The 13,569-nt window shown below is 37.2% G+C and overlaps 1 protein-coding gene across 1 annotated transcript in view; it reads right to left on the bottom strand.

Moving 5' to 3' along the window:
• The window catches only part of PTPRG (protein tyrosine phosphatase receptor type G), a 716,833-nt gene that overhangs the window by 42,931 nt on the left and 660,333 nt on the right, over window positions 1–13,569 (bottom strand). The window contains exon 14 of the mRNA XM_083356115.1: window positions 4,282–4,373. Coding sequence (XP_083212241.1) covers window positions 4,282–4,373 — 92 coding nt within the window. The remainder of the gene's footprint in view (window positions 1–4,281; window positions 4,374–13,569) is intronic.

The raw sequence follows: 13,569 nt of genomic DNA, 5'->3' as shown, positions 1-13,569 counted from the left end.
CAACCACAACCCTAATGTGGCCCTCATGCCTAAGGGCATGAGACATTGTTTATTTATTTATATATGTGTTTAATAGCATAGGGGAAAGTGAATATATGATCCTGTCAGTGTTTGATGTTTCTCTGGGTTGCATAGTTGAGATGATGATGAATTACAGAGAGGACTCAGAGTTTCAGCATAAATTCAGATAGATGAAAGCATACTTATAAGATATTTAATTTTATGTTCTGCAGTGAAGTAAATTTCCTCAGATGAAAGTAGGGCAGTTAAATTATTAGACAATTCTGCTTTTGTGGACTTACATTAATATAATGTATTCTGGACATGTTAAAAATCCTCACAGGACTGATTTTTTTTTTTAAAAAAAGAGAAGTGCAGGATATTTTACAGTTTTAGATACACTGTCAAATTACTTCCACTGTGTCATACAACTAAATCAAATTAGGTTCACTCAGCTCAATGAAATAGCAGTACAGTTCCACAGAGAGATATTTAACTATCAATTTAAAACTACTGCAGGGTTATCACTTGCAAATAAAATTACTATAAGGAGTTGGCATTTGTTAAAATGTCACATGTACTTTGCTTCCAGAATCAATATAGCATGAAAGATTTTCTCATGTTCTCATGTTTTCCAAAAGAGGGGGAAATGAATCAGAAGTGATAGTGTTTTATTAACAGTAGGAGACTATCAAAAAGAAGAATTTTTAGAATGCTTTGGGGAACAAGAAGTCCTTACCATAATAGGAATAAGAATTGATAGTCAGGCATTGGGAAGCTGCATCAGCAAATTATTTAGGAGGATGAACCTGGAAGATTTTTCTGGCTTGAGCAAAAAGCCCAGAAAAAGCATCGGGATGAATTAGGCCCTTCCAACAGAACTTCTCTTTCTGTATTATCCAAATGTTTGTAGATACTGTACCTCATTCTGGGTATTCTATTTGAATAATCTACTTTGTTGTTGTTAGTTGCGAAGTCGTGTCCAACCCATTGCGACCCCAGGGACATTGCTATTTCCTTAAAGCTGGAAACTTTCAGGGCAGATAGTAGCTCTACCAAGAGGCAACAATCTTCTCTACAGTTTATATGCAAAGTGGGAATAAATCAGAAAGAGCCACCTTCCCATTCATTTTGGTTGATCTCCTCTGGACACAGTCCAGTTGATCATTTGGTGCCTTCAACGGGATGAAATATTATAAGTAGGGTCTGACCACTGCAGAAGAGAAAACAATGACGTAAAATTCCTGATTTCAATATCTGCTCTAAACATGACTGTATTCTTACATATATAAGACCATTTCCCTTAATTTCGCTTATCTTATAAATTCCTAATGATTTTGTGTGTTTGTGTGTGAGAGAGGGATTATGAAATTCTAGGGCACAGAAGTAGATAAAGAGCTTCAAGCCCAATGGGAAGATCACTGATTAATGAATTGCCTACCACTTATTTCCAAAATGTTGTTTAATCATCTGTTTAGATCACTCTACTCCACTTCTCCCCATAAAAAAGGGGAGTTGGTCAGTAGGCTCAAGAAAGTACAAAAAACAAATATACAGAGAAAAACTGCAAGTAGCCATCATTTAAAACACCCAGTCCTTCTTATGTGTGAATCCAAGATCAGGTGCTTCCTTTTGGTATGCAACGAGCCTGCTCTATTCCAGGGGGTCTGTAACCTATCCTCTAGTCATGCTGCATTATCCTTCTCATCAACCTCAATGGCCTTGCTGGTTGGAGGTGATTAAAGTTCCAATCCTATGTATCTAAGAAAGAAGTCTACTGCAGAAAGATGTTGTACAGCGGCTTGGGTTTCTGCATTAAACAGTAAGGGGGAAAATTGTACATTTTGAAATTTTTCAGCGGGCATCTGCTGCCGGCATCAACTTCCCTCCGTCCAATGTGCTCCCACAGAGTGGACCTCCTCAGGGTGCCTCCGATCAGAGAATGCCGATTGGTGGCCCCCAGGGGGAGGGCGTTCTCTGTGGGCGCGCCAGACCTATGGAACCGCTTGCTGGTTGAGCTCCGGATGGCCCCCGACCTTCGCTCCTTCCAGCGCGATTTAAAAACCTATTTATTTGAACAATCTGGCCTGGTCTGATGGGTTTGGGGTTGGATTTAGTTTTAACACAGTTTTATTATTGTATTATATTGGGCATAATTATTTAATCCCTTTTAACTTCTTTTTAACTTTTGTATTTCTATTTTGATATTTATTGCCCTGTACACCGCCCTGAGTCCTTCGGGAAAAGGGCGGTATAAAAATTTAATAAATAAATAAATATGTCAGCATATGAAATAAAGAGCTGGTTCAGAAACGTATTCCCTAGCATTCTGGTTTTTTTATATCTTGGTAGATTTTTAACTGGGAAAACATTAGTCACTGTGAAGTCTTTTGTCACAACAGCTGAAAAGCTCCTTCCTTTGAATATGTAGATCCTCTTGATCATTTTTTATGAGGTAATTTATGTATTTCACAAAAAATATGGTAAACAGAAAGAACTTATAGTAAATTTATAGTTCAGTGCATAGGAACTGCCAAGTTGGAGATGATTATTTGTGCAATTTCTGATATTCTAGGGGTGATTACATGATATAATGTTGTGCTACACAACAAGGTGAGAAGAATGTTATAGAGAAATGAAGGACATTAATACACTGCAATAACTTGTATAGTTCCAGACTATTCTGATATATATTTTACAGCTAGCAGGACAGCTAACATACGTGAAGAAAAGCTATGTCAGATTAGTTTACCCAGAGACCTTTCTTTGGAGACAATCTTATAAAGATTTTTGATATCCGGCTAACAAGATCAGCTTTCAGTGACATAATCCCAAGTGACTCCTCCATGCATGTATGCTCAGGTTAACAATTTAAAGAGAATATATTGCAATCATCAGTATTATAAAACTTTCATAATCTGAAGTGCTAATAGAAGTCATCAATTCATACAAACTTTGAATTTGTTTATCTTTATATGACATAATTGGATTGTAATTATTTTTAAGGATTTATCAAAAGAATCAAAGTTTTCACAGAATTTTCACAGTTATTTGTGTTGGAATTCAGCTCCCATAATTCCTGACCACCATGAGCTGGATGACCTAATAACAACTTTTCATTTTTTAATTATCTCTGAAACTGTTGATCGATTAATCTAGTAACTGCAAAACTCACACCACTGAGTTTTTTACCCAATATAGTACATTATATTCAAAAAGAAAGAAAAACCCATTAACATAATCTTATTACAATACCCTTTACAACCTGTTAGAGAAAAACCATGACTTTCCATAACTGCTTTGAAATATATATTACGCTTCATTTTTAAAGGAATTAAAAACAGTATACAGCAATAATCAAACCTTCCCATCAGTAGAATTCAATTCATATTCACACACAAAAACATTGTATACGGAATTATTTTAAGCTATCAAAAATAAAAGAATGAACAAGCTGTGAAAAGATAAAAACATGCAAATAATTCCTAAACAAAAATGACAGCCAAATCTGTTTATACTCAAGTAGAATAATCCTAAGTATATTCTTACCATTGAGCTAAAACTGTCAAAGTCCAAAAAGATTTACAATATTGAATGGCTGTAATTCTGCTTACCCCAAATAAAGCTACTTAGTTTGTTATATAAAAAGATGTTTACTGACTCTTTTTCCCCCCAGCTGGAACTAAATTAAAATGCTGGGACCTGATGACTACCTATATGGCAGTATCAAACCAAACAGAAATATATATCCAAGAGCTTGTCTTTCCTAAATCAGGAAATAGAATATTGTTTGTGTCAAAATCTTTATATATATTGAGATGGAAGAACTGGCACTGCATTGACCAAGGCTTTCTTCTTAGCATAAATACACAGGATGATGCTGCCCATTCACCCTTATTGGACATTAAGGTGAAGATTTTGAACTTCAGTAAAAAAAGACAGACAAGAGTAAAGGCTCATTCAGGACAAATGGTGGGAGTCAGAAAAGACAAATTCTGCATGACATACGGAGGTTTTCTTTGTGAAATCATCAAGAGGGTTTCATCCAAAGAAGGAAAAAGTTAAAATGCCATACAAAGCCTTTTACTCTATTTTGAACAACTACTGTACAGAAACAGGTGTACAAACCACAATAGGCTTAAACCATATGAAGAAATTAGTGACTGTGAAGAGCAGCTGATTTTAATTATACCCAAACCAGTATAAATTGTTAAGCAAATTCAAACGGTTGCATCTATGATCAAACCAAGGCACAAATGAATGAGGCAAGGCCTTTCTTACCTGGGATGGGAATAATGGGGACGGTTTCGTTTGGTACCACCCGAGGAGAACTGCTGTCTTCTACGTAGAAATGAGCTGTCTGAAAACATTTTCTGCAAATGGAAGAGAAATAGCATCACTACCTCCAGGGTTTAGGGGTACTTTTCTACAGCTCAGACAGTTCAGCAGGCCAGTTGAATAAGTCCACTTCCAATTGCCTCTTCCCCTAATGCTGGTTGTTGTTACTGTTGGTTATTTAAAGAAGAAAAAAAATTAGGATGCCAGGAATCTCCGTTGGGGAAAGAACTGTTAATTAATTTAGGAGCACAGGATCTTATCTATTATTACAATAGATAGTCCAAGAAGTTTAGCAGCTGTGAGGGTGAGGTTTGTTCAGGTTGTTCTTAAAATAAATTTCCAAGCTCTGCAATAGCTCCTCAAAAAGGGAATTAAGAGGGACAACCGCAGCCCCGTGGGAAACAGATAGCATCTAAAACTGATGCTGAGGATCTTCAAGCCTTCAGAAAGTTGCCAACTTTCTAAAACCTAACCCAACTTCACCTCATTTCTCAAGGAGCCCGTCCCATTCCTCTATGCTGTACTTCCTAGGAAACGAGACCATGCTCAGCAAATCCAACTTTGCTGATAAGCAAGGTTTCCCCGGCCCCGGAAATGATTCGGAAGGTAACTCCGATGCCACAAGCCCACCACACCCACCAGAGACGCCCAAATCTGAATGAAGGAGTCCATGTGACCCAGGCTTTTCGCTGCTGTCTTTACCTGTACTTAATGCAAAGCAGTGAGCATAAGCTGGTCATCATGGAGAAGGCACTGAGAAGGAGAGCATCCAGCGCTCCACTGAGCCTCTGCATGGTGATGCTCAGCAAGACACGCTTTTCCAGCAGCAGCGTCACTGCTTGGTGCTGCCTTAATGAGCTGCCTGCAGCTGGAAGTGAATATTTAATGAGCCTTGCTCAGCATGAGCTGCTCTTGTGACGGGAGACAAGAGGGCTACTCTCAGCTGTTAGGAGCTCTTTGCCAAAACCTAGACAGAGCAGAGATCCCCTCTTCCTGGTCAGCTTGAAAACAAACAAACAAACAAAAATAACTTCTGCACTTCTGGGCAGAAAGCTTGCAACATCAGCCGGGTTAAGTTTCCATGACAAGCAGAGGGCTGCTTTTTGCTGGTAAATGTTTGCAAAGCATTCTCTGCTGGCCAGCTCGGTTTCTGGAATTAGGGCCAAGCCGAACAGCTCACCACCATCCCATCCACTCTGCTGACACGGTTAAAGCAATTTCTATGGCCATTGTTTGTAGCCCGGAGTTACATAGTAGGACACTTTGAAAAGAAAGGAGGATTAAAAACCCACAACACAACTCACAGCAGCTTTCAAAGGCCAAGGGAAACACTTAGAAGAGTTTGTGTTAGCTTGAATTGCGCTGACATCAATTCTGAGGCTGTCAGATCAAGATGTGGGCATAGTGGAATTCTGGTAGCATTGTTTGGTTAACTTGAGCCCTTCTCTCGCTCCATGTATTTATTTGACTGACTGCCCTTAAGTTCCCAGCCCAGTGCAGGCATTTCACGTGCAGCTTTGCCCATGTGAAGAAAAAGTGCCTATGAAGAGCTGTGGGACTGGAGCCTTAATATCCAAAGTTAATTTTGGAAAAGGAAGAGAATGCAGTCTTTCTAATACCTTGCTCCTAAAGCCATGCGCTGTGAATTAAGCAGGAAAAAGGGTTTTACAAGTTAATTTTGCAGTGATAAAGGAATCAAAGTTCATCACTAAACAAATTAAAGGCTAGTTATTGTGTTCAGCTGAACTTTGATGTAGAAAAAAATAACTTACTTATTTATATATCAAATTTGAAAATCACCCATCTCCCTCACAGGGCAACTCTGGGCAGTGTACAATGACAACATAAAAAAGCACACAATCCTATCTAAATAATATATTATTAAGCCATTAAAACAGGAATAAAATGATTAAAATTGAAAGTTAAAAAAGAGTGGGAGGACCTTCAAGGCACTAATCAACCTCACACCTCCATGCTCCTTATCCATCAGGTAAATAGCGCTCTCTCTCTCTCTCTCTCTCTCTCTCTCTCTCTCTCTCCCTCCCTCCCTCCCTCCCTCCCTCCCTCCTACTATATATGTGGTATATCTGTCCTAACAATACTCTTATAACAAAGATTGGGTGGAAATGACTATGCCACCCACTTTAAAAGACGGCTGTGTATGGACTGGAATCCAGGTTTCCCAGTTTTAACGATTGATGCTCTATTCATTATACCACACAGACTTCCAGGACTATCAAAATAGGGACATCTGGCAATCCCAATTGCTGTGCACTTATGGCACTAGATAAATAATGAAAGCAATGGCCTCTATAGAACTGCTGAATCAATTTGCAGGCACTGGAGGTTTCACTCGAAGCAAATCACCGCTTCTCTCTTTTGGCAAGTATATTTTCTGGTTGTCTAACCTATAGAACCAAACCTTTCTATAGAAATGAGTTTCTCTTTCTTGAACAGCTTTGACTGCTCTTTTTTTTTTCTCCCTTCTGCCGAAAGAAGTACTTGGCTTCTATTTGGTCTGCCTTTATTTTAGACTGAACACCCTGGGGGCGCAAAGGGGCATAAATCAGTCACAGTGAAGGAAAGGTTATGAATATGGATCAGGCAGAAGGCGCCGGTATTTCATGCCTTCTGGAGTTTCTCTTCTGAGTGAAGAAAATCCATACAGGATAGCCTTAAGTATTTTTTTTTCCTTTTACTGGAGAGGGAGAAAAGGAAAAAGAGAACCCTGCACACAGTTCCGCTTCCTAAAGTATTCTGTGCAAAAATAATTATATTTACCAAAGAAAAGACAACTCTGCATGTATTTAGGCTGAACAAGTATAGGAGGACAAATATAATTTAATAAACAGAAGGTACATTAGAGCAGCCTGGTTTAGTTCTCTGCTCTCAGAAAAATCAGCACCCTAATATGCTGCATCTAAGTTTGATTATGGGTTTACAGGAAGATTACAGGATTCTGATATTTTTTATTAGACTAATAAGAAAAGCAAAGTTTACCTGCCACAGAGATAGCCAATCGCTTTTTACAGTGGATGTCTTGGAGAACAAAGGGAGTAAGAGAATACTTGCACGTTAGAGAGAGCAACTCTGATTTTATGTTGATAGAAAACATTGAAACATTCCTATCATTATTAGACACGTTTTCATTAGAATTGATATCCAGATGATCTCTAGGACCAATGGGTTGTTTGCCAGTGATCTGGGAATGGCTACATGATTCAGCTAAGATTTAGCCAAGGTGCTCACGCTGTATATTTAGTAAAAACCAAATTGCTCTAATTGCTTCAGGCCATCAATTCTAAGCAGACACCCAGCAATGCCCAGCAGATTTGGAGCTAACAGTGGTTAGTGTTCCATGTACATAATTTGCTGTGTAAGTCTAAATAACATTTTATAAACTTACTTTGCCTAAGGTTGCAAACTATGCTACACAGTTAACTACAGTTATTAAGTTAAAGGTAAAAGATAGGGAAGACCCCAGAGATACAAGAAGCTGCTGGATGCTGAATCAGATTTTTGCCCGAGAACTGTCAACTCTGAATGAAGGCACAGGGCTAGGTAAAAATCTTTCCCACTCCTGCTTAGTGATGTACAGAATTGATCCTGGGCCCCATGAAGAAGGGATTTCGAGCCACGATATGGCAAATGGGTACTATTATATACTGCTGGAAAAATGTTTCTGCAATAATTTTTAAAATTTTAAAAATATACTGCAGGAGAATAATTATCATAATATTTGAATTTTCTGATTACACAACTAAGACCTAGTCTATATGAAAAAAAACACAGCCAAATTTAGGGTTGTAATGTACAATGCATGTAAATGTCCCCATTTTTGTTGCTTTAAACAAAGGTAGCTCCCTCTCTGTTGGCACACCTACATAACTGTTATTAGGAAATAACCTTCTAATATTCTGGAGAATGGAGCTTTATCACAGAATCCAAGAATACTCAGCTTGTCAGATCTCTGTAATAACAAAGACTGAAAAAAATTGGTTTTTCATCAAATATTGTAGTTTCTGAGTTACTATTGCCAAAAACTGTAAGGATGAACACTTTACCCTGGAGTTTCAAAGTACAATACCTTATTTATCAGGTATTACTGTATCAAAGTGCCGGGTGAAACTTCATTGATATTCATTGATGTAGGTCAGGGGTCTTCAAATTGGCCCTTTTATAACTTGAGTTACTTCAATTCCCAGAATTCCTCAGCCAGCGTGCCTGGCTGAGGAATTCTGGGAGTTGAAGTCCACAAGTCATAAAAGGGCCAAGTTTGAAGATCCTTGATGTAGGCCCAAGAAAGAGAAACAGGAAGAAATGAAGCATATAGTTATCCCCATCATACCATTGCTTTCAGTGTAAGCAACAATATGACAAGGGACAAAAAGGAGTAAGAATAAAGTAATAAAGGCGGGATAAAAATCTAATAAGTAACTGATCAAATAAATTAAGGATATAAAATACGAAAGATAAGAGGAAATATATACATAAACACCATTCAGTATGCCTGTTTATACTTTTCTGTCTTCAAAAGGACATACATTAATGTATACACTGCCTTTTTTTCTTCATATATTAATAAACTGTAAGATATATTCATTTGCCTTGTCTATAATACACTATGTTAGCGATTTTGGATTTGTTAAGTGAGACTGTACCAATTAAGTATTTGTAAAAGAAATTAAATTTTATATATTTAGATAAACTAATTTGCAATGACTTTGTGGCTGCATTATGGAGCATTTGTGTATTTCAGATTCTATGTTCTTATATTATGCATTGAATTTGTTTAATCTTCTTAAAAGCTGTTTTGAGAGTAATTTGGAAAAGCAGCAACAGAATTTAATGGCCATGGACACCAGATTATGGAAGTCTTGTTACAAAGTTGCACAATCGAAGAAACATTTTATAATTACAGTGGCATTCTACATTTCCAGAATAATTCATAAAGCCCACATATTTTCTATGAATCATTGAGAACTCTGTTGTCTTTGAAAGAAAACAGTGTGTTCCCTGAAGCAGACCCATCATTCTCTTTCAACCACCATTCCTATCTCCATATGCTTTATTTCTGGCTGACTTTCCTCAGGGAATAGTAACTTTGTGAGATCTCAGACATTAGGCAGGCCACTGTGCATAGAAGCAAAATAATATACTCATATATGTACATGTCAACAGGACAACACTTTGAGATTTAAACCCTACTGAACAAGAATGAGAGGGATGCACATAAAACAGAATTATTGCCTAGAAAAAAACTGATTAAAAAAATTGTCAGGTAATTTCTCAGGAGCTGTTGTGAATTGGTGGAACTACAAGTCTTTAAAAATCCAGAAGCATGCTTCTTTAGTCAAAATAGTTAAAAATTCTTTTTTTTAGAAAGATGGGAAGCTTTGATTTGTTTTGCATATCACTAAAGTTCAGCTTTACTATTCAAATGTTTTTAAGTAAGCTACGCTAAGGAATCATTCCTAAATATAAGATCTCCTTCACACATTGGGGAAATGAGAATGGTGATTCATCTGCACACCTGTTTTTTTTTTTTTAAATTACATACTTAGTTGTGCAAACCTGTGTGTGAGTATGCCTTGGTATCACATTACTGAGGAGCTCAATAACTGTGTCTTGAATTTTTCTGTTGATATTATGCAGTCAAGAATCATTTTTCTTTTCCTCTGGAAAAAACAGCAAAGATTGGAGGTAATGTTGCATTTAGTTTTCTGCCTTCCTTAAACTAGTAGCTTTTGGCTTGAATGCCAAACATGCTGGCCTCATTTGCAGGAAAAGAGGTGGAATTTGTACCTGAACCTTGCAATGTTGGAGACAAATGGATCCACTAGGTACAGTGAGTTATTTTTTTTAAAAAAAATTCCCTATCATTTGAAATGCTGTAGCCTGAGCACTATATAACCCAGATCAAAAGGGTGGGGTTAATAACTTTGAGAACTGTGAAATAATATCTCCTCTCTCTGAAATAGTTGATTGTTGAAGAGATTTATCAAAAGTTTCTGTTTGGGAATTTTCTGGAAAATTCAGTGCCAGCATAGTCTTGAGAGTGAGAAATCTTGAGATTCGTACAGAAGAGGTTGCAATTCCTTTGCAAAGAAAGTAGTTTGGGGATTTACAGAACCTGCATTCTTGGTTCTTGAGTTTCTACAGTTGTACAAAAAAATGGTTGTCCTAAAAGTATAAGTAACACTTTTTGTGTTCTGATTTTATTGAGGACATCAAAAAATCATATTTAGAAAAACTGCATTCCAAAGGAAGAAAATATACAAGACTTTAGAAGGATGAACAATCTAGTGGTTAAAGCACAAAGTTAGAAGCCAGGAAACTCTGAATTTTAGTCCTGCCTTAGCTATGAAAGCTGGCTGAGTGACTTTGGGCCAGTCACTCCTTTTTAGCCCATCTCACCAAGGTTGTTGTTACAGGAAAAAATAGGAGGAAGGAGTAATAGATATGCTTGTCACCTTGAGATATTTATAAAAATAATAAAGGTAGAATAAAAATAAAATAAGGAAAATAAGGAAAATATGCGACAGCCCAGATATTTTCAGGCAGACAACCCAAATGCCTCAGTGCAAAAAAACATTTCTGTAATGTTCTGTAGAGCTTAAACTCAGAAACCAAGAGAAAGATGAGAGAGAAAACTAAGCCAGTAAACATTCTTTAAAATCACACAATTAAAGTCGTGAGGAGAACAAGGTAGAATTACAGCAAAAAGAATAAGTGAGGGAGTTAGTGGTCCTCAGAACTCAGTTACAGGAAGACAAAGAACCATCGCTCTCCTGTTTATCTATTTAAATCTTGGAATTAATTGCCTGCAGAGCAGCTCTTCGTTATCATATATGCTGCTGATAACATAATACATACTCCCTCCCCCTCCCGTGTAGCAAACAACCTTGCAGTTAAAACATTTGCTCTTCTTCAGTTCTACCACAGCATCAAAGCTGGCAGCAGATCTTCAGGAGACTTCACCAAAAAAGCATGAATGATGTGTATCAACTACAATCCACCATCAAGCAAAAAAAAATATGTTAATTTTAGGTGAGAAATGGCTAGTGAACGGTGCCTAAAGATGACACTTGCTTACTACCGAAAAGCATTTGATAGGATTATAGGTCACTGAGTTTTATGAGCCAATCCTGTGGGCTCTCATAATTATGAAGCCAGTAGAGAGAGAACTCCCATGAACAAGTGATCCGTTGAAAAGGAATGAACAGCTAGCTTGCCTGGGTGACACTAGGCTCCACTGGGACAATTCATACAGGACATAATGGGGGGGGGGAAAGGTAACTCTCTAGACAACTTTTGCTTCAAGGATTCCATTTAAAGTTTCCTAAGGTGACAAATGATCCAGGGAATAGTAGAATGAATTACAACAGGCACAGCAAAGCAGCTTTGGATGCGAATTATCTGCTCTGAATAAGGTAACTAACCATCCAACCTCTTATTCGGATCCCTTTCCTCTAGATGTGCTTCTATTACATTGGGAAGAATGGCAGACATTATAGAGGGATCTATAAAAACTGACTTTGATAAGAAAGCACACAGTCTTCTCTGTGGCCAGACCTCTCTGGATACTGACTGATGGAAGCTTTTCATGATTTTAGCCAAGGTCTTTTCCTCTTTGTATTTGCCAGGAACTGAACCTGAGGCTTTTTCATAGAATCCAAAGTGTTATAGCTCTCTGAAATTGGAACTAGAATATCTTCCCATACAAGTTTGCTCATCCACATTGCTCACTGCACCAGAATTAATGGTAGGTGAACAAGCAAAAGATCTGAGATCTGATTATGGAGAACACAGTACTTATGCAGGTATTCCTTGACTTACAACCACACTCTGGATCAGAATTTCCATTGTTAGGTGAATCTCGCTTGATTCTACAACCCTTTTTTTTGCCATGGTTGTTAAGTGAAACGCTATAGTTATAAAGTGAATCACAGAGTTGTTAAGCGAATCTGGCTTCTCCTATAGACTTGCTTTTTGGAAGATGGCTGGGAGGGTTATAAATGGCGATCACATGACACATCATAACATGCGATCCAAGGCAAGGCAAGGCAAGGCACCCGAATTTTGATCGTGCATCCAAAGGTATGCTTCAATAATTGTTAACTGCATGGACCAGCTGTAAGTCATTTTTTTTCAGTGTCATTGTAACTATGAACAGTCACTAAATGAATGGTTGTAAGTCAAGGACTACCAGTAAAGCTAATTCTGCAGCCATTTTATTTATACCTTGGAACTTCTAATAAATATTCTCACTATGCAAAATTGCATTGTTTCAGCTAACTGAATTGTTAAGAAAAGTATATTTTATGCTTTTCTTCAAATCAAATCATTTTTATATTATGAAACATATTGAACCTACTATTTTTTTTCACAGAATAACAAACAGTGATTTCTGAAATTACCGGTAGTTGAAAAAATTCTCACAGAAAAGAAAGTTTGGAAAAAGGTGGATGGGGACATGTTGGGGATTCTAACTGCACAGGAAATGCTCCTCAGTTGGATAAATGTTATTCAACATTTCTAATGTGATTCAACATTTAAAGTAACATACAATCTTTCCAAAACATGTATTGCTATTCTTTTATTATTGCTATGTCATCTTCCTTTATTCTCATAATACTAGAAATTATGAAATTGGCAAAACTTTCTGAACAGGATATATCATACTGAATTAGCTTCTGGAACACAGTACCATTAGCTTTAGAGCCTTAAAATAATAGGTACATTCTGAGAAGAATGTAAATATCAAGGTCTGTTTAACAGCTCAGAGAAACTCCATGTTCCAAGTCAGTACAGTATAACTTTGATTTCAGAACTGTAGCCAAGATGGCTTATTACTCAGTGTTCTTTGTAATCTTCCAAGCTTTCTAGCAAGAATCCCCAAAATTGTAATTCCAACACATATTTTTTTAAAAAAAACTTAAGTAGGAAAAGAGAGCCTTCACCATAAAATCACAAAATTCATACTGGTCTATTAAAATCAGCTTCACCTTCAGGTTTTCCTATGAAAATTGTTGGCCAGGAAGTTAATAATTTATATGGAAGATGAGAATATGCTGCATACATATCCCTATCCAATGTACTAAGTTGATACCAAAGAAACAATACTTCTTAAAATTAGGACTAATGCAAATAAACGGTTTTCCATAATTCGATTGTTCTAAAAACCTCCACTGTTTGGGCTAAACAGGAATTTTTGTAGGCCAAGCAGGA

This window comes from Vipera ursinii (assembly GCF_947247035.1).
Source record: "Vipera ursinii genome assembly, chromosome: 2".
NCBI lineage: Eukaryota > Metazoa > Chordata > Lepidosauria > Squamata > Viperidae > Vipera > Vipera ursinii.
The sequence above is the reverse complement of the archived record's forward strand: the minus strand, read 5'-3'. Positions and strand labels throughout refer to the sequence as shown.